The sequence below is a fragment of the Erpetoichthys calabaricus genome, chromosome 16 (assembly GCF_900747795.2).
Source record: "Erpetoichthys calabaricus chromosome 16, fErpCal1.3, whole genome shotgun sequence".
NCBI classification, from domain to species: domain Eukaryota; kingdom Metazoa; phylum Chordata; class Cladistia; order Polypteriformes; family Polypteridae; genus Erpetoichthys; species Erpetoichthys calabaricus.
This window is the reverse complement of record NC_041409.2, coordinates 7,708,177-7,729,348: the sequence shown is the minus strand read 5'-3', so window position 1 is coordinate 7,729,348 and position 21,172 is coordinate 7,708,177. Positions and strand designations below refer to the sequence as shown.

General features: G+C 40.3%; 1 protein-coding gene across 2 annotated transcripts in view; it reads right to left on the bottom strand.

Moving 5' to 3' along the window:
- Positions 1 to 21,172, bottom strand: part of adck1 (aarF domain containing kinase 1) — a 983,738-nt gene that overhangs the window by 12,203 nt on the left and 950,363 nt on the right. For both annotated transcript variants that reach the window (XM_028821522.2, XM_051920170.1), the window contains one exon: positions 16,067 to 16,260. In XM_028821522.2, the coding sequence (XP_028677355.2) occupies positions 16,067 to 16,260 (194 nt within the window). The remainder of the gene's footprint in view (positions 1 to 16,066; positions 16,261 to 21,172) is intronic.

Sequence of the window (21,172 nt, the reverse complement as noted above, 5' to 3'; positions counted from 1 at the left end):
AATTAACATAGATTGAAGTTGAGAATGCTGTTGGGATTCCTGCTGATTTTTGATCAAGTATCACCTTGCATGTGTGTCTGGAACCTCTTTAATAACTAAGTATAGCTCTGATTTTTACACTATTGTTCTTCTCCAGCTTTGGCTAGCTCCATAAAATGGAGTCTTCAAAAAGTCAAAAATGGTGTGAGGCCTCCATTAATAAACAGAGAAATAGGACAGAACCTTGATTAACTACAGGAAGCTCGCCATAACTCAGCTAGCTGGCAAAACAGCACAAAATGTCCACAAATGTATCAAAAATCCCTAGAGGAGGGAGGATAACCGTCAACCCCCAGCTTGTGAAAACAAAAAAAAAGCAATAAAAGGATCTTTATACATAAAAGATTTATTTATCAAAAATAGAACAATAAAAGAAAATGTTCAACAGAGCACAAAAATGCAAAAGGATATACCTAAAATGCAACTCACAGTTGGCAAGTCTCAATACGCAATCTTAAGGCAGTATCCAAGAAAACAAGGTGAGAATTTTAAAAAAGACAATAAATCAGAGCAGACAGCAATACTTACAGAAACTCCACAATAAATGGAATGATCTTCTGCTCTGAGCCTTATTTAGCTGACTCAAATAGCCAGAGGGAGGGCCCAGGAGTGGTGATGCCTCCTAACTGGGGTTCCACTCGCAAAGAACAACAAACATAGGTTCACTTAAAAAGACAGTACATAATAATAGACATAATGTGCATAATGCATAATAGACAAAATAAAGTGGTGTTCCTGAAGAACAACATCTCTCATGTTACACCCATATACAGTGGAACCTCGGTTCACGACCATAATTCGTTCCAAAACTCTGGTCGTAAACCGAGTTGGTCGTGAACCGAAGCAATTTCTTCCATAGGATTGTATGTAAATACAATTAATCTGTTCCAGACCGTACGAACTGTATGTAAATATATATATTTTTTAGTTTTTAAGCACAAATATAGTTAATTATACCACATAATGCACAGTGTAATAGTAAACTAAATGTAAAAACATTGAATAACACTGAGAAAACCTTGAACAACAGAGAAAACTAACACTGCAATAGTTTGCGCTATAGAGCTAGGAACCGCTAATTAAAAGCACTTTTTTAATGAGTTTTAAGCACAGGGGAAAAAATGAACATTTGAAAAATCCGTAATTTAATAAACCAACAAGAAAAGTAACATTGCAATAATGCAGGCTACGAACCGATCACTGTAAATAGAACTGAAAACAAAAACAAGCCTTCTCTACCTTATGCGTCCCTCACTCTCTCTCGCGCCTGTGTGTGTGTGCGTGCGTGCGTCTCTTTTTTGCGAGCCTGGAGCGTCTGTGTGTCTCTCTAGCGTGCTCCTGTGTGTGTGCGCGCCTCTCTCTCCCGCGCCTGTGTGTGTGCGTGCGTCTCTATTTTGCGAGCCTGGTGCACCTGCGTGTGTCTCTCTCTAGAGCGCTCCTTTGTGTGTGTGCGCGGCTCTCTCTGTCTCGCGCTGCCTGTGTGTGTGCCTCTGTCTCTTGCCGCTGCCTCTCTCTCGCGCTGCCTCTGTGTGTGTGTGTGTGTGTGTGTGTGTGTGTGTGTAGGCGTGTGTGTGTGTCACGCTCTCTCGCTCTGTCTCTTGCTCGCTGCACAGGAAATGCACAGGGAGAGACTGAACATGTACAAACCGAAAGGGAAACTGGCTTGTTCGTATACCGAGTGTGTGGTCGTGAACCAAGGCAAAAGTTTGGCGAACTTTTTGGTTGTAAACCGAGTTGTACGTGTACCGAGACGTTCATGAACCGAGGTTCCACTGTATCGGGCAACCACCTAAGGTCACCCTGTGTTACCACCACTTTATTTTTTACACACAAATGATTGTGTTTCATACACATGTTGGGAAAAAAGACATGGACATGGCACAAAGGGATAAAAGGCATCCAAAAGGATCCATTAAGCAGGCCAGGACCCTATGTAGCCTGACTAAATAGGCCTCATCCCAGGCGGCTATTCAGGCCAGAGGTGGTCTACAAATCCAAAACCAAGGAAATGGATTAAGACCTTTAAGATCCAACTCCAATGTTTAAAAATATACAAAAATGCCCTTCAAAACAGAGGATTACCATAAACCTTTGTATAAAAAGACAAATGCAAACAAAGTTTTAAATTATCCATCCATCCATTATCCAACCTGTTATATCCTAACTGCAAGGTCACGGGGGTCTGCTGGAGCCAATCCTGGCCAGCACAGGGCACAAGGCAGGAAACAAACCCCGGGCAGGGCACCAGCTCACCGCAGGGCACACACACACACACACCAAGCACACACAAGGGACAATTTAGAATCGCCAATGCACCTAACCTGCATGTCTTTGGACTGTGGGAGGAAACCGGAGCGCCTGGAGGAAACCCACGCAGACACGGGGAGAACATGCAAACTCCACGCAGGGAGGACCCGGGAAGCGAACCCAGGTCTCCCAACTGCGAGGCAGCAGCGCTACCACTGCGCCACCATGCCGCCCATTTTAAATTATAAATAGTTTATTTAAATAAGGAAGAAAAGTACAAAAACTGGAAAAAAAGTCAAAGAGGTATGTCTATAAAGGCACCCCAATGCTAACAAATCCAAGACCACAAATCAGCAAGCAAAATCCAAGAACATAAGCAAAAAGAACACAAAATCAATAAGCAAAAAAAAAATTAAATCATTCCGACTGAAATAAACTCCTACAGCGCTCAATGACACGCTGAGGGGATCCACAATGTGCACATTAAAAAAAAATTAGTGAATCTAACTAAAGCAATATTAACAAAAATTACATGTACACATGAAAAATAATAATTTAAAAACAACAATAAAAAAGAATATTCACATAAGCCAGGTAACAAACCCTGGCTGTTAGATAACAGCGCAGAGTCTGTAAGAATGGTAAGGTTTGATGAAGTTACCAGTCTTGTCTCAAAATTAATTATGATGAGTCTCCATACATGAACTGGTAAAACTGATAAAGCCTTAATAATCTGGAATCAAATGTCACAACAACAAAAGAAAAACAGTGAGGCTATTTAAATACGGCAAACGACCGCCCCCCCCAGTGCTTTTATAAATCAATAGCCAGGTTGCAGTGGTAGTGGAGAATTTCAAGTTCCTAGGTACCACCATTTGCAGTAATAATAATAATAATAATAATAATACGTTTTATTTATATAGCGCCTTTTCCATGCTCAAGGCACTTACAGAATATAATAAAGAATGGCAGCGTATACAGTATATAGCATTGTACAAACCAGATAAATAAATAAAGAAGATTAAGACAGTGAATTCAGAGAAAAAACCTAATAGACAACATAATTGATGGTCTCGCACACACACACACAGGTTACAGGAGCATCTTGACAGAGAAGTAAACTGAGAGAAGGGTAATAAAGTCAAGTAGAGCTAAAAGACAAACTGAACAGATGAGTTTTGAGTTGTTTTTTAAAAGAATTCATGGAGTCAGCTGACCTGATTAATTTCAGTAGGTCATTCCAGAGTCTGGGCGCTATACAGCTGAAGGCCCTGTCACCTACAGAGTGTAGATTAGTGTGGGGTACAACAAGATTACCAGAATCAGAGGACCTTAGTGGGCGGACAGGCACATAGTGATGGAGAAGGTCACTGATGTAGTTTGGCGCAGGTCGTTTAAGGCTTTGTAAGTTATTAATAGGATTTTATATTCGATTCTGTAAGACACAGGGAGCCAGTGAAGACGGAGCAGGATGGGTGTGATGTGCTCACTGCTGCTGGTTCGAGTAAGGACTCTTGCAGCTGAGTTTTGAATAAGATGGAGCTGTGATATATATATATATATATATATAGTACTCTAATACTCTAGTCAAGCACTGGAGGATGTTCTTTCTGAGAGAAATAAAGACAAAGATCATTCCTGTAGTTCTACTGGTGGCACAGTGGTGGTGCTGCTGCTTTGCAGTAAGGAGACTGTGGAAGATTGTGGGTTCGCTTCCCGGTTCCTCCCTGTGTGGATAGCACTTTGAGTACTGAGAAAAGCGCTATACAAATGTAATGAATTATTATTATTATTATTATTATTACTGCTGAAAGTGTTATGACCTTCTCCATCATGATTTTCTATGGCAGCATGTCCTCTGAGAACAGGAACTCGCCATGGAGAGTGGTGTGCACTACTTCTAAAATCATTTCTTACCCTGCCCTCCTCTGTGGATTCATTCTGCTTATTCACAGAAGAACTTAAGTAACTAGTCACACCTGTCCACCATATACTCACACTTCTTTAGTCTGGTAAATTCTCCAATCAAACAAGCCAAAGAACTAGCAGATTTCACATAACTTAACATCTTAATCTTTTCGAGTTTCCGACACTAGTTTGATTAAGCTGTCCAAGTATTCGAACACTTTCTGAGAATGACAGCTACTGTTTTCCTTATGTTGTAAGTTTGCATTAATGTTTTATGTGGATAAGTTTCTTGAAATTTATTTTTCCATGGATTTTGTACTATTGTTGTGCTACAGTTAAGTTTTCACAAGAGTAGTTGTTAGCAGAGTTTCTTCGGGCAAGATTTAATGAAACTTTACTAGTGTTTTATGATCTAAAGCTGTATGCTCTGGATCCTTGGGTAAAATAAGCAATGAAATGATTACCACTTAGTGCTCAGAATATCAGAGCATCAGCTGGACAGACCCAAATATGTAGTGAGGGTGGCATTGTAAGTGGGTGAAATAATGAAGGGCTGGGCTGGAATTGCTGGGAGGCTTTTCTTTTGGAAGAGCAGCAGGTGCAGTTGTGAGCATATTGTCTCAATTGAAACAGTGTGTAGTTAGGGTGAATTCTGCCTGAGGGAAAAAATAGCAATGTTTTCATCGTGGGCCATGCAGTGGTTTGAAAACTGTCATGAGTTTAAATGTGGAAAGTGAACAGTGATTGTGGTGGTGTGTCCTGGGGCAAGTAAAAGGCCATAAATAGAGGAGCAAGCGATGAATCAGATAAAAAGTTCTAGATGGTACTTTAGTAGTTAGGGCATACCTCACGGCCAAATAACAGTGAGGGGATTATATAGTATTTACATGTAAATAGTTTTCAGTTCAGTAGCATTCATTCATTATTGCCGTATACTGTGTTTTTTGCTTTTTTGTTTTGTTTAATCATTTTTTTGCATCTTCTTCCTAATCCAAGTACTGGGCCAATACAATATGTTGCACATGGCACAGTTTTGTAGACTCCCATTTAATGTTTATTTCCTACTAGCAAAACACCCGCGCTTCGCAGCGGAGAAGTAGTGTGTTAAAGAGGTTATGTAAACATATATATACATATATACATATCTACATATACACATATCTACATATATACATATATATATATATATACATATACACATCCACATCCTTGCTTAGCGGTTTTATTGTTCGTTTATTACGATTGTTATAGTTATTGTGTAGCTGTTTGAGACTCACTTTTCTGTTCAGGTACCCATTTCCTTTATGTAATCCGCGGATTCTCCGCTATTTTTTGTTCGTTTATTACGATTATAGTTATTTATTGATTCCCTTTTTTAGCTGACTGCCTGCTCATATAAGGCGCTCTGCTGTTTTTTTGTGAAGCAGCCTTTACACAGGTTCTCCGCTGTTTTATAAACGAACGCCATATAAGGTCATCCTTTTTCCTTGCTTCGCCAAGGAAGCAGCCTTTTTATTTAATCCACAGGTTCTCCGCTGTTTTATTGTTCGTTTTTTACGATTGTTATAGTTCTCTTTGTATACCATGTTGTCAGTTCAGCACTCCGGTTGTAATATGACCAAGCAGTGCAAGCTTACTGTTGAGAATGCAACGTATAGTTGTACAGGAGAAAAGCAATCTTGCCTCAAATCAATGGCAACCTTTTGTAGGTCTATGAACTTAATTTAAACTTTAGGTGTACACGGTGCTTTGTTTCCGAAGTACCTGCACTCATGAAAATGTCTGTATGCGTCAGTCGCTTCATATTCTTTTCCTACATTATCAATTGTGTAATGTGTTTTTTGAACAGGTTTGATTCATCGAAGTGATCACTCGTGCTGCGTTCAGTCAGTTCACGTGAGCCGCTCTCTTGTGTGATGTTGCGATGTCCACGGCTTTATTTAATGTTAGCTAAGACCCGGCACTTAAAAGTTTCTCGCTACAGCAATTTTAACTCCGTTGCAAAGTGATCCAAAGTCTCGTTTATACCTCATGTCTTCTCATTAAACTTGTATGTTGCGAATATGGTATTGCAAACGGCAGCAGGAGCGTTTCTATAAACTTAATTTAAACTTACGGTTTACACCGTGCTTTGTTTCCGCAGTAGCTGCACTTATGAATATGCTTGTATGCGTCACTCGCTCGCTTCTTATTGTTTTGCTGCCTTCTCAATTGTGTAATGAATGTTTTCTTCAGCGCTCTTTGGGGCTCTTCCTTGTTTTGTACGTACTGCGTTCACAGTCAGTTCACGTGATTACGTGGGAGGCGTGATGACACGATACACAACTCCGCCTCCCACGGCCATCGAGCTGCAGTCTACTACAGTATATGGACAAAAAAGAGGTTCCAGTTATGACCGTTACGCGTAGAATTTCGAAATGAAACCTGCCTAACTTTTGTAAGTAAGCTGTAAGGAATGAGCCTGCCAAATTTCAGCCTTCCACCTACATGGGAAGTTGGACAATTAGTGAGTGAGTGAGTGAGTGAGTGAGTGAGTGAGTGAGTGAGGGCTTTGCCTTTTATTAGTATAGATATACTGCAGCTATATTACTAATTTGTAGATAGAATGGTTTCCTGTAATGTCCCAACAAGGAAAATGTAAACAACAGTGACCTTCCTCACTGTCATAAAGGCCTTTAGTGTTTTAGCATGATGCCAAAGATGAGACACATGAAGGAGTTGGTAGGACGACTTCACACATGCCACTGCTGTGTTCACTTTTTAAAGCAACACAGGTGTCTGGGTTGTCCACCCTTTAGAGATTAATTCGACTGCTGGCAACACCCTATGTGAGGTTTTCTCATTTCTGCTGTCTTTTCAACTGAATCCACAGGAAACAAGGTAGCTTCTGTATTTACGTTACAAAAAAAAAATGTATTTTCAGAAATACATAATAATGTTATGCTTAATTTAACAAGTAATATTTATGCCAAGTGAGTAGTGAACAGCTTTTGTTGTTATCAAAAATATCTTCACTGACAAATTCTTCATTTTGGTAATTACTAGGGAATCCATGCTGCTATAATTCCTGGGAAAACGGGAACGGCCAAGCTTGCGTATATAGTGTGTAAAAGTGTAAAATCGATCAAGAAATAACAGAGTTATAGTTGAAAATAATTAAGGTGGCGCCATTGCTGCAGCTTGCACTTCATCAGACAACAGCTTTGAACAGCAACTTGAAATTACAATGCGTCAGTCTGTTGCATCCGCATTATCTGTGCCAAGAAACTTGCCATCACAGAATGATGACAAGAAACTGGATACATCAGTAAAAGCTGAAATGGCTGTGTTTCAGAGCGACAGCAAGCGCGGGCGTTGTTTAGAACAAGTGTATCAGTATCTGATGACTGTGCCGCCTACTTCAGTAGAGGCAGAGCGTGCTTTCTCAACGGCTGGTGTACTTCTGCACGAAGGTATGCTCTCGCATGGACGACCACACGCTGGACACGTTAATAATAATAATTTATTACATTTATATAGCACTTTTCTCAGTATTCAAAGTGCTATCCACACAGGGAGGAACCGGGAATCGAACCCACAATCTTCCACAGTCTCCTTACTGCAAAGCAGCAGCACTATCACTGCGCCACCTGTGAGGATGTTGTGCTTTCTACACTCTTATTACCACAACTAAAGATACATGTACTTCTATGACAGCATGAACTGCTTGTAGATAAGGTTAGTCTTTCATTTGTGTCAACATATTGCAGTAGTTTTATTAAAAATAAGTGTCGGTCGTTCTAAAACTGTTCACATGTGAGATGCCCGTGCACTGTGTCATCCCCGGGAGCCCGGGATTCCCAAATTCCCAGGAATGGATAAACCCGTCCGGGAATGGATTCCCTAGTAATTACCGGTTATTATTTAAGAAATTCCTACTCATGTAGGTAGGTAGTTTGTTAGCTGAAAGTTCTCAGTGTTAGTGTGTCAGAGACAGGATGTGCAGCATTGCTCATAATGGAGCTCGGTTTTGTTTTGTCTCCTTTGCTACTTCCTCCAGGGGGTCCAGAGTGTGCCCCATAACTGAGCCTACCCTTTTAATTCACCGGTTAATTTAGTGAGCCTCTCTTGAAGTGATGATACTGACCAGCATACCACAGCCTAGAAAATCACACTGGCCATCACAGACCATCTCCTAAGAAAAAGAGAGCACTCTGCACTTTCTCTATTTAGTTCCTGTGTTCTGAGACCAGTCCAAACAGTCATTAATGTGGACCCCCAAGTACTTGTAGGAGTAGACCACCTCTACATCCACACCTTGAATAGTGACCAGACATAGAAGCTCTTTGGTATGATGAAAGTCACTAACCAGTCCCTTGGTTTTGCTGAAGTTAAATTACAGACAATTCTTTCAGCACCAAGAAACCGAGTTCTCCACCGGACTCCTCTCCTCTGTTTCATTCCCTTTATCAAAACACCCCATAAGTGCGAGGAGCTAGTCGGATAGTCCATTATCCAGGACACCACAGGCTCAGCCACCTGCACATCTCTCATATTATGATGATTAAGAAATTCACTCACTAGTAAAAAAAATTGATTGAAAAAATATATATTTTTGAAATCACTTTTTAAATTTACATTATGCTTTAAAATACAGGTAGTGTAATACCAGGAGCAGCAAATATAATTTTGTTAATGAATGTAAGCTCAAAAACAAGCACCTCTGTCTAGGCAGCACTTGAAATAATGTGCTATTTTCTTTCATTTTTGTTGTCTTCCCTATGAGGTCTAAGTATGTGTTGTACATGAAATATGGGGTTTTGGACCCAGAGGATTAGGATTTTTAATAATTGTTTTGCTTTATGCAATATTTACAAAGTTTACACAACAAAAATGCATATGCAAAAACTAGATAAAAAAAAAAGTTTAAATAGGAGTTGTTTTGCTATGGGGTAAGAAAAATGTACTTGACAACATTTCTTAAACTAAGGTAAATCATAAATATAAAATTTCATCAATAATTCTTACAATAAGGAATACTTTACTTAATGTCATAATTTAAATACTTTTCTACTTGCTTAGATTTCATTTTTTGCAGTGTAGTAATCAACAGTACATCAACTGTTGACACAGCATTCTCCCAGAATCCCTAGGGAGTAAACGATATGTGACGTCATTTGGAGCAACACCATAAAGACCGGCACTTTCCGTTCTGGAGTATGCGATATTAGGATTCCTGTGTTGCTGTGCACTGCAGTGTTTAGCTTTGTCTATTCCTGTTTGCAGACTCCTCTTTTTCTGGATAAGAGACTCGATTGCTTTGCTTAGCATTTTAAACTTGACAACGAGGTGTCTGTCTTTTTTGGTTTCTATTTTAAACATGGCGGCTATCTTTTCTGGTTTTGAATTTTGCCTGTTTTCTCCCAATCCTTTTTTTCATTTAAAGCTTTATCATCTCATCTTGAGTTAATACAGCAATAAAAGTTACAGGAGGAGAAATATTATGTAGGGGGACCCTCACATGTTCACGTGGTCCAGTGGGGGTGCCTTGGAGGAATAAAGGATGAGAACCACTGCTCTGTACAATAAGACTGGTGTGTAAAGTGACCAAATGGGAAATAAAATGGTCTTGATGATTTTTTTTTGTGAACTTTAAAAGAACTTGTTGGATGTCATTGAGTGGGAAGAGGAAAAAAAAGAAGGTTTTGACTATTCATAGAATTAAAAAGTTGTTTTATTTAAGGCAAGCATAAATACAGTGCATCCGGAAAGTATTCACAGCGCATCACTTTTTCCACCTTTTGTTATGTTACATCCATCCATTTTCCACCCCGCAGAATCCGAACACAGGGTCACGGGGGTCTGCTGGAGCCAATCCCAGCCAACACAGGGCATAAGGCAGGAACCAATCCCGGGCAGGGTGCCAATGTTATGTTACAGCCTTATTCCAAAATGGATTAAATTCATTTGTTTCCTCAGAATTTTACACACAACACCCCATAATGACAACGTGAAAAAAGTTTACTTGAGATTTTTGCAAATTTATTAAAAATAAAAAAACTGAGAAATCCCATGTACATAAGTATTCACAGCCTTTGCTCAATACTTTGTCGATGCCCCTTTGGCAGCAATTACAACCTCAAGTCTTTTTAAATATGATGCCACAAGCTTGGCACACCTATCCTTGGCCAGTTTTGCCCATTCCTCTTTGCAGCACCTCTCAAGCTCCTTCAGGTTGGATGGGAAGCGTCGGTGCACAGCCATTTTAAGATCTCTCCAGAGATGTTCAATCAGATTCAAGTCTGGGCTCTGGCTGGGCCACTCAAGGACATTCACAGAGTTGTCCTGAAGCCACTCCTTTGATATTTTGGCTGTGTGCTTAGGGTCGTTGTCCTGCTGAAAGATGAACCGTCGCCCCAGTCTGAGGTTAAGAGTGCTCTGGAGCAGGTTTTCATCCTGGATGTCTCCATACATTGCTGCAGTCGTCTTTCCCTTTATCCTGACTAGTCTCACAGTCCCTGCCGCTGAAAAACATCCCCACAGCATGATGCTGCCACCACCATGCTTCACTGTAGGGATGGTATTGGCCTGGTGATGAGCGGTGCCTGGTTTCCTCCAAACATGACGCCTGGCATTCACACCAAAGAGTTCAATGTTTGTCTCATCAGACCAGAGAATTTTCTTTCTCATGGTCTGAGAGTCCTTCAGGTGCCTTTTGGCAAACTCCAGGCGTGCTGTTATGTGCCTTTTACTAAGAAGTGGCTTCCGTCTGGCCACTGTACCATACAGGCCTGATTGGTGGATTGCTACAGAGATGGTTGTCCTTCTGGAAGGTTCTCCTCTCTCCACAAAGGACCTCTGGAGCTCTGACAGAGTCACCATCGGGTTCTTGGTCACCTCCCTGACTAAGGCCCTTCTCCCCCGATCGCTCAGTTTAGATGGCCGGCCAGCTCTAGGAAGAGTCCTGGTGGTTTCGAACTTCTTCCACTTACGGATGATGGAAGTCACTGTACTCATTGGGACCTTCAAAGCAGCAGAAAATTCTCTGTAACCTTCCCCAGATCTGTGCCTCGAGACAATCTTGTCTCGGAGGTCTACAGACAATTTCTTTGACTTCATGCTTGGTTTGTGCTCTGACATGAACTGTCAGCTGTGGGACCTTCTATAGACAGGTGTGTGCCTTTCCAAATCATGTCCAATCAACTGAATTTACCACAGGTGGACTCCAATTAAGTTGCAGAAACATCTCAAGGATGATCAGGGGAAACAGGAGGCACTTGAGCTCAATTTTGAGCTTCATGGCAAAGGCTGCGAATACTTATGTACATGTGCTTTCTCAGTTTTTTATTTTTTATTAAATTTACAAAAACTTCAAGTAAACTTTTTTCACGTTGTCATTATGGGGTGTTGTGTGTAGAATTCTGAGGGAAAAAAATTAATTTAATCCATTTTGGAATAAGGCTGTAACATAACAAAATGTGGAAAAAGTGATGCGCTGTGAATACTTTCCGGAAGCACTGTAGATGTCTGTGATGGCCTCCTCCTGCCTTGCAGCTGATGCTTCTCAGATATGCTATGTTAAACAGGAGTCTCTTCATTTTCATGTTAATGTCTTTTTGAAAGGCAGTATTATGTTTACAGAAAGAAAACTAATTTCTTAGGGAATTCCCAATAATCAGCAAATCAATATAAAGTCCCAATACAGTCCAACCCTGCTTTCGGTGTTCAGATATAATCACCAACCTCAACTGAAGTAAGCAAAAAGAAAAGAGCTGTAAGCAGTGCTCTGTGCAGGTACTGGTGGTGAGGATTTAGCCATTATGTTAACCGAGCCAAGCCGAAGCAAAGACTAAACTGAAAATGGATGGAGCCTGGCTGGCATTGTTCTGCATCCCTCAGTGAGGGTTTTGTCTGAAATGTTTAACAAATCAAAACATAAAATGATCTAAGCGCAAAGAATAAAAGGACACAAATTGCCAATGTCACTTTTTGATGCAATGCCACATCATAATCAACTCGTAATAAGTCAATAACCTTTCTAACCTCATTAGCTGAAAGGTTCCTCCTAGGCCTTGAATTTGCATCATGAATTGAAACCGTTCATAGACTGTGCATATTTATGTTGAATACAATGTAACAATCAGCTTAAGGGTCTCGGATGAAAAGGCAGTAAAAGACTAAAATAATCAGCACAGATGGCAATGTTATAAAAACTGGAAAGAACACAGAATGTTAATTTCAGCCACTTTCACATGATTTCCACTGGTTAAAGAAAAGCGACAATTAGCTAAACGCTATAGAAATGTAAATGCTTGCTGCCAAAAGTGGGGAAAAAATAACACCATCATCTGGAGAAGAATAGCTAAAACCTGCATTGTTTTTAGGAGTGAGGTTTATCAAAGAAGCCATGGCATCTTTACATGTGTACTGTATTACAATATCTGTCTTACAGGAATAAAACCGTAACAGGAGCCGTAAATCAATTACTACAGACTTTTAGGACACGTTATCTAAAATGTCACAGGACGTGCTTCTAATATACTGTTACATCCTAGAGGGTCACTGTATAGAACAGAAGATTAAAAAAAGAATGGAAAAAGTGCAGCATTTGTAGGCAGATGTAACACTCTTAGAGAAAAGTTACTATGGTGCTTAAGCAGAGTTCATAAGCATAGTCAGTCAGTCATTATCCAACCCGCTATATCCTAACACAGGGTCACGGGGGTCTGCTGGAGCCAATCCCAGCCAACACAGGGCGCAAGGCAGGAACAAACCCCGGGCAGGGTGCCAGCCCACCGCAGGACCATAAGCATGGTCTGATACAAATACATTCACTCACTGAGCAAATTATGAGGAGCGGCTAGGGACTCCTTCTGCTCTCAAAACAGCCTCAGTTTTTGGTGGGAAGGTGTTGGGAATATTCCTTTAACATTCTGGTCCATGCAGACATGACTGCATCACACAATTTCTGTGGATTTATCAGCTGCACATTCATGCTGCAAGACTCTTGTTCTCCCACCACATCCCAAAGATGTTGGGAAGGCCACTGAAGAACGATAAGCTCACTGCCACGTTCATAAAACCAATCTGTGATGATGTTTTGCTTGGTGGCATGGTATATGAGCATGCTGGAAGTAGCCATTAGCAGATTGGTATATTTTGCCCAAAAAGGGTTTCACATGGTAAGCAACAATATTCAAGTAGGCTTTGGCATTCAAGCAATGATTGATTGGTATTAACGGGCCTAAAGTGTGCCAAGAGAACATTCTCCACGCCATAACACCACCACCAGCCTGAACTGATGACACAAGGCAAGATGGGTTCTCGGATTCCTGCTGTTTGCACCAAATTCTGATTCTACCATCTGTGTGCCTCAGCAGAAACCAAGATTCATTGGTTCATCATTCATCAGACCAGGCTGTTTTTTAGTCTTTAGCTATACAGTTTCGGTGAGCCTGTGTGCGCCCTGCAACGCAGCTTTCTGTTCTTAACTGACAAGAGTGGAACCCCGTGTGGCGCTCTGCTGTTGTAGCCCTTGTGATGGAAACCAGGGTGTCATCGAGCCCCAAACCCCCAACACGAACACACATACCGAGTCCCAGGTTCAAATAAAGGATGGCTTATTCAGCTAATCCTCCACAAGTATCAAAAGCACAAGTGATCTGTCTCTCTCTATCTACAATCACAATCCCTCTTTCTGCAATACTCTTACCACCGCACTGCCCTCCTCCAGTTGAGTGCTGCCTTCCGTCCTCCCAGCTCCGACTCGCCTGGGTAAGGGAGTGCGGACCCTTTTATTAAGGACCCAGGAGTAATTCTACCCAATGGAAGCACTTCTGGGTCATGTGAGAGTCCATTATAACACGGAGACAGGCACCCAGTGACCCAAGCAGGGCTACTCTGCTGGACAACATTCCCCAGAATGCCCTGCTGGCTTCTCACTGGGCACTGATATCTGGGGCTGATGCCATCTAGCATGGTGGGGAAGTAAAAAGCCCCCAGCAAAATTTTTCCTTTCCAGTGGGCTGTAGGTTCAACGAATTGTGCATTCTGAAATGCTGTTCTGCCCACCACAGTTGTACAGAGGGCTTATGTGAGTTACTGTAGCCTTTCTTCCAGCTAGAACCAGTCTGGCCCTTCTCCTCTGACCCCTCTCATCGGCAAGGTGTTTCCATGTGCTGAAATGCTGCTCTCTCCGTGTTTTTTGTTTTGTACATTATTATGAGTAAACTGCAGAGTCAGTTGTACATGAAAATCAAAGGATGTCAGCAGTTACAGAAATACTCCAACCAGCCCGTCTGGCACCATCAGTCATGCTACAGTCAAAATCACTGAGATCACATTTTTTCCTCATTCTGTTGTTGGATGTGAACATTAACTGAAGCTCCAAACCTGTATCTGCATGGCTTGTGCATTGTGCTACTGCCACGTGATGCATGGATAAGCAGGTGTTCCTAATAATCTGCTCCGTGAGTCTATTATGCAATATATGATGTCATTGTTTTAATGTTTTGTATGCTAATTATACTGTTGTTTCACTCATTTTTTAATATATTTTTGTTCACTATAATAGAGTACAAGTAGGGAATCCATTCCCGGACGGGTTTATCCATTCCTGGGAATTCGGGAATCCCGCATGTCATTTCCGGGAATCCCGGGAATGACACAGTGTACGGGCATCTCACATGTGAACGGTTTTAGAACGAGCGACACTTATTTTTAATAAAACTACTGCAATATGTTGACACCAATAAAAGACTAATCTTAACTACAAGCAGTTCATGCTCTCATATAAGTACATGTATTTAGTTAGTTGTGGTAATAAGAGCGTAGAAAGCACAATGTGTTGAGCGTGCGGCCATCCAGGCGAGAGCGCACCTTTGTGCAGAGTACGCCAGCCACTGAGAAAGCATGCTCTGCCTCCACTGAACAAGGTGGCACAGTCATCAGATACACTTGTTCTAAACAACACCCGCACTTGCCGTTGCTCTGAAGCTTTTACTGATGCATCCAGTTTCTTGTCATCATTCTGTGATGGCAAGTTTCTTGGCACAGATAATGCGGATGCAACAGACTGACGCATTGCAATTTCAAGTTGCTGTTCAAAGCTGTCAACAGCACAGACGTCAATCAACTCTGTCCCGGCATTCGTGAGCTGCAGAGTGCAGACACCTCCCAGTCTACTGTGCTCAGTCTTAGTGGGAGCCGGGAGACTGACTGCTGCTGGTCTGTTGTTGAATGAATTAATGAGCAACACACTACACCGTGGGCCACAAAACCGTGCCACTTAATTAATTATTTTCAACTATAACTCTGTTATTTCTTGATCGATTTTTACACACTATATATGCGAGCTTGGCCATTCCCGTTCAGCCGGGAATTCCAGCAGTTTCATTCCCTGGAATGCGGGAATGGGAAACATCCGGGAATCCCGGGAATGGATTCCCTACGTACAAGCTTCCTCCATATACTCTATAAGATACAGTAAGTCAACTCCCATGTAGCCTTTTGTAGAATGATATTATTACTTTCCCGAAGGTTATACAAGTGTAGATACCAAAATAGTTAGCATAACAAAGTTCCATACTGTTGTCATGCTGTATAATGCCAAAATGTTTTTGTTACATTATATTATATATATATTTTTTTTTAGTGTAGGAGACTGGATAGTGTAGTAGGACAGAAAAGGCAGAACGTTAAGCATCAGGATCAATAGGAGAGCACTACTATTAAAGATACAGTATATATTTTCTTCAAATATTAAATATTAACAGTTTTAGCCAAATGCCTCAAGGAAAACTGAAAGTCTGTTTCAGTGTATAGATAAAGAGCAGGTCCTGAACAGGTTTACATATCTTAAACAATAAGGAAAGGCTGAAGAAACAATACTTACCTGGCCACAGCCCTGATACAGCAGCGAGACATATTGATAAAAGAGCTTGCATTGGCCCGTGTCTGCAGTGTTGTTTCAATGCCACGCAGAAGGTCATTTGTCTTGAAAAGTAGCAGCATTTGACGAGGGACCTTATTCAGGAGGGTGCTAATCTGAGGAAGATACTGGGCAGCATTTGTTCGAATTTCCACGTCCTGCAGAATGCAAAGGTAACAATGTCTCAGTGAAGGACTTTGGAGTCATACTAGGCTTGCCACTATCAACTGCCAGACAGTGATCAGAAGCCATTAAGAAGAATGTTAGGTTACTGTATATAGCGCCCTGATGTGTAGAGTACAAGTCAAGGAAGGTTAGCACACTAGTGACGCTGCACCTGGAGTACTGTGTGCAGTCTTGGTCTCTGGTCTTCCAAAAAGACATAACACATGTGATGAGGAGAGATTAAAGGACTTTAACCTTTTCAGTTTAAACAAATGGAAATTAAGATGTGACATGACTGAAAAGTTTAAAATTATGAAAGGAATTAGTAAAGAGGAACTCAGTTGTTACTTTAAAATAAATTCAACAAGAACATGGGAGCACAGTCTGAAATTTGTTAAGGGTAAACTTCACACAAACATTAGGATGTTTTTCTTCACACAGAGAATCATAGACACTTGTAAGAACTAAGTGACCAAGTAGTGCAGTAAAGAATAGGTCTCTGGGGCATTCAAAACTTGACGTGATGTTATTTTGGAACAATTAAGAAGATAGGATTGGCGAGCTTTGTTGGGCTGAATGGCCTGCTCTCTTCAAACATTTTCTAGTGTTTTAATGTTCAGGGTAAGTGATTTGCATCAAAGCTTATTAAAATCTCTAATAGCAGCAAGCAAAATTGAACAAGTTAAACAATGTAATGTGTTATGGCCAAAACCCGAAGTTCTGCCAGTTCCCGAATTGGCCAGCCATTTTGCATTTTGGCCGAGAGGTGTGGCAAAGTCTGAATTACTAGAAATGAGCAGTGTATATGCTACTTTGGCCGGCCATTTTGCAAAGTGGCGAGAAATCCCTGGCCAAAATTCAATGTGCTGATGTAAGACTGTCCGCTCAAGGTGCGAAGATGCTTAAAAACTTTCAGATACAGATCCAGAAGTGAGTTTTCCATTCTGCACGAGAAACTGCTCACACTGGAATCTGTAGGCACAGAAGAAAAATCACTACGAACCATCGCGTCTTCCCAATCACTGACCGGCGTCCAAGGCTCCACTCGATGCAATTGAACTACTAAGCCTTTTTTCTTCTGACTTTGGCCGATCACCCCATGCTATTTCGCAAACTGGCTGGCCAAATCCCAAAATCAAGGAAAGATCAGACATTGGCTAGTCAATTTACAGTGACATTGTCCATTTCCCGATTTGGCCGGACACTTCTCACTTTGGCCGATTTCGGGTTTTGGCCATAACATATGCATGATGTAACATTCAGGTACATTCAGTGACTAAGTTAACTGATATGAAAGTTGGAGCATTTCACATTTTTATTTACTTTATCCAAGAGCCAGTTTTCACATTTTTTGTTTATTGAATGGTTTTGTAACAGTGAGTCATATTCAAATAGTAACAGTGATAATAGAATGCAATTACATGTGTTAGCAGACTTGATTAAATATGTGCTATTTTAACAGCCCTTTACAATGGAGTTAAAACCGGAGCGCACAGAGGCTTATGGTGGCTTTATACACAGCAGATTGCAGTTCAAGTGATGTGAAAATGGCATCGATTTAATGTGTGTTAGTGGTGGAGGGTCTGTGTCTAATTGTTATTCAATTTTCTTAAATATAACAGTTTTAAAAGTATACCCCATAAAGTAATATTCAATAATTAATTGAAAAATATCTATTAATGCAAAATGAAATGACCTATATTTGCATAAAATTAGTATCAATATTAACTTACAAAAGGAGAAAAGGAAGTGAAATAAGTTCCCCATCTAGCTATTAAAATTGCTTAAAACACAGGAATTTGTTTAAATTATATACATATGTAAGAACTTGGAAAGGAATTGATTTATTGTATAACAGGAATACGAATGGTACATAATGAGCAAGGGGATCAGGGCTTGGCGCAATTGTTTGTGTATATCTGGGACTGAAAGTTCAGCAGCTGGGTGCCAGAGATCAGGGGTTTAAGCCATTGCAGCCTCCCTCTTCCCATTGCCACTGTCCATTTTTGAACCAGTCTAATGTTTATATCAGTTAGGGCAGATGCACTTTTCCAAAGCTATGAATTAGTTCAAACACTGTTTAGCTGCAGGTTGGTAATGTGAGTTCTTGACAATTGTTTGTATGTGCACGCACTGCCCGGTGTTTGACTCACTTGCATTAGGCATCCAAGTGAGACGAGTAAAAGAGGAAAACACACAAAATTCAAGAAACAGCTATCAAGGTACAATTGAAACAGTCAACTAATTCCTTGAAATAAAACAGAATGTTTCTCTGGTTTAAGATGAGCAAGTCTGCAGATTTCACCAATGCTTTTCAATGGGAAAGTTGGAAATTTTAAAACCTTATACAGATCGATCTGTATGAGATATCTGAACAAAAATTGAACTGTCTCGACAAATTTACACAGGAGGCCGAGTTGTTTCATGTGGGCCGACAGACAGACAGATAAGGGCTTTTGCAATAGGTGATTCTCATTTTATATGCAATCATACCTAAAAATGACAGTAACATATATGTATTATTATATTGTATATAGTTGGCATCTAAACCAGCTCAGCCCTAAACAGCCCAGTAGGTACTGGCTCCAAATCACACTGGACTGGATTAGCAGAAAATCTGAGACCTTACATTTTAAAAGCCATCATTTCAGCAACTAGAACATCAGTAAGATTAGTTATGCAGGTCACAATAAAATAGTTGAAAAAGTGACAATTAATAAGACTCCAACACTAGAATGTGCATTTGCATTCAAGTGAGCAAATAAAAATAAAATAAAAATAGACAAGTGCACTGATATTGAAATGTAGGTACTGTACAGTAATACCAATAAGTGCTTGTCTACATCTTTATTTATGTTCACCAGCATTTATTCAGGCAGATGCACTCAGATTCGTTTATGTCATGGAATAAAGAATGTGAATTTTTATTGTATATATATATATATATATATATATATATATATATATATATATATATATATATATATATATATATTGAGCTTTTTAGAATGCAAATCAAAAATGGCATGAAAAGCATATTGAACTATGGAAAAGTGTTTATACACACAGTGCATGATCTCTACATTTAAGATGCAGATTAAAAGCAGGCATTATTCATGTAAGGAAAAGTACATTTGATAAGAAAGCATGCTAAACAAGAGCAGAATTAAATTATATTTTACAAAGTCAATTTAGCAACCTCTACACAAATATAAACAAAATCCTACTTACTGTAATCACACTGTATTTACTCTGAGCCGGAAAAATGTCAGGAAATAATGTTTCATTTAATTTAAATAGGGCACAGCAATAATGGAAATCTGAGCGGCCAAAGCACAACTGTTTTTTACAGGAAATTAAAACTGAAAGAGAATCATAATAAATGAAGTTGGCAATGAGGTTTTTTTTTTTTCTTTTTTGTCAGAGGTGGGCTCAACTTTTGTTTAAGAACAACATAATGTATTTTAAGCACCAACTCTCTGACAGGACAAGTGTCATAGAAGAGCCATTGACTCCAAAGTAATATTCTTCTTCTTTTGCTGAACATTCAACTTCATTAATAGTTTCTTTATTCATTTTTCTTTAGGACTGAACAAATAATACAAAACTTGAATGACTGTAAGTGAATCCACACAGCTGAATTTTTGCGCAGTATTTATAAAGATTTCCCATCACTTCACTACAAATGCTTATGTCTTGCTGCTCTAGGAAGTGTTCATACGATTTGTCGAATACAATGAGATGCCATTTTTTGATTGCATTTCTAGGTATACAGTCATGGCCAAAAGGTTTGAGAATGACCCAAGTATTGGTTTTCACAAAGTTTGCTGCTTCAGTGTTTTTAGATCTTTTGGTCAGATGTTTCTATGGTATACTGAAGTAGAATTACAAGCATTTCATAAGTTTCAAAGGTTTTAATTGACAATTACATTAAGTTTATGCAAAGAGTCAATATTTGCAGTGTTGGCCCTTCTTTCTTTTTCAAGAACTGTGCAATTCGCCTTGGCAGGCTGGCAATCAACTTCTGGGCCAAATCCTTGCTGATGGCAGCCCATTCTTGCAGAATCAATGCTTGGAGTTTGTTAGAATTTGTGGGTTTTTGTTTGTTTGTCCACCTGCCTCTTGACCAGAAGTTCTTAATGGGATTAAGGTCTGAGGAGTTTCCTGTCTATGGACCCAAAATTTCAATGTTTTCTTCCCTGAGCCACTTAGTTATCACTTTTGCCTTATGACATGGTGCTCCATCATGCTGAAAAAGGCATTGTTCATCACTAAACAGACAATACAGATGCTCTGTGCAAGAGAGGACAGAGCCGACTATACTTCCTTAGAAGGCTGCTATAGATGTTCTATCAGATGGTTGTGGCGAGCGCCCTCTTCTACGCGGTGGTGTGCTGGGGAGGCAGCATAAAGAAGAGGGACACCTCACACCTGGACAAACTGGTGAGGAAGGCAGGCTCTATTGTAGGCACGAAGCTGGACAGTTTGACATCTGTGGTGGAGCAACGGGCACTGAGCAGGCTCCTGTCAATAATGGAGAATCCACTGAACAGTATAATCTCCAGACAGAGGAGCAGCTTCAGCGACAGACTGCTGTCACCGTCCTGCTCCACTGACAGACTGAGGAGATCGTTCCTCCACCACACTATGCGACTCTTCAATTCCACCGGGGGGGGGGGGGGGGGTAAACGTTAACATTATACAAAGTTATTGACTGTTATACCTGCCTCGCACTCTCCACCTTGCACTTTTTAACTTGCACTGTGTTTTTATCACTCTTTAATTAATATTGTTTTTATCAGTATGCTGCTGCTGGAGTATGTGAATTTTCCCTTGGGATTAATAAAGTATCTATCTATCTATCTATCTATCTATCTATCTATCTATCTATCTATCTATCTATCT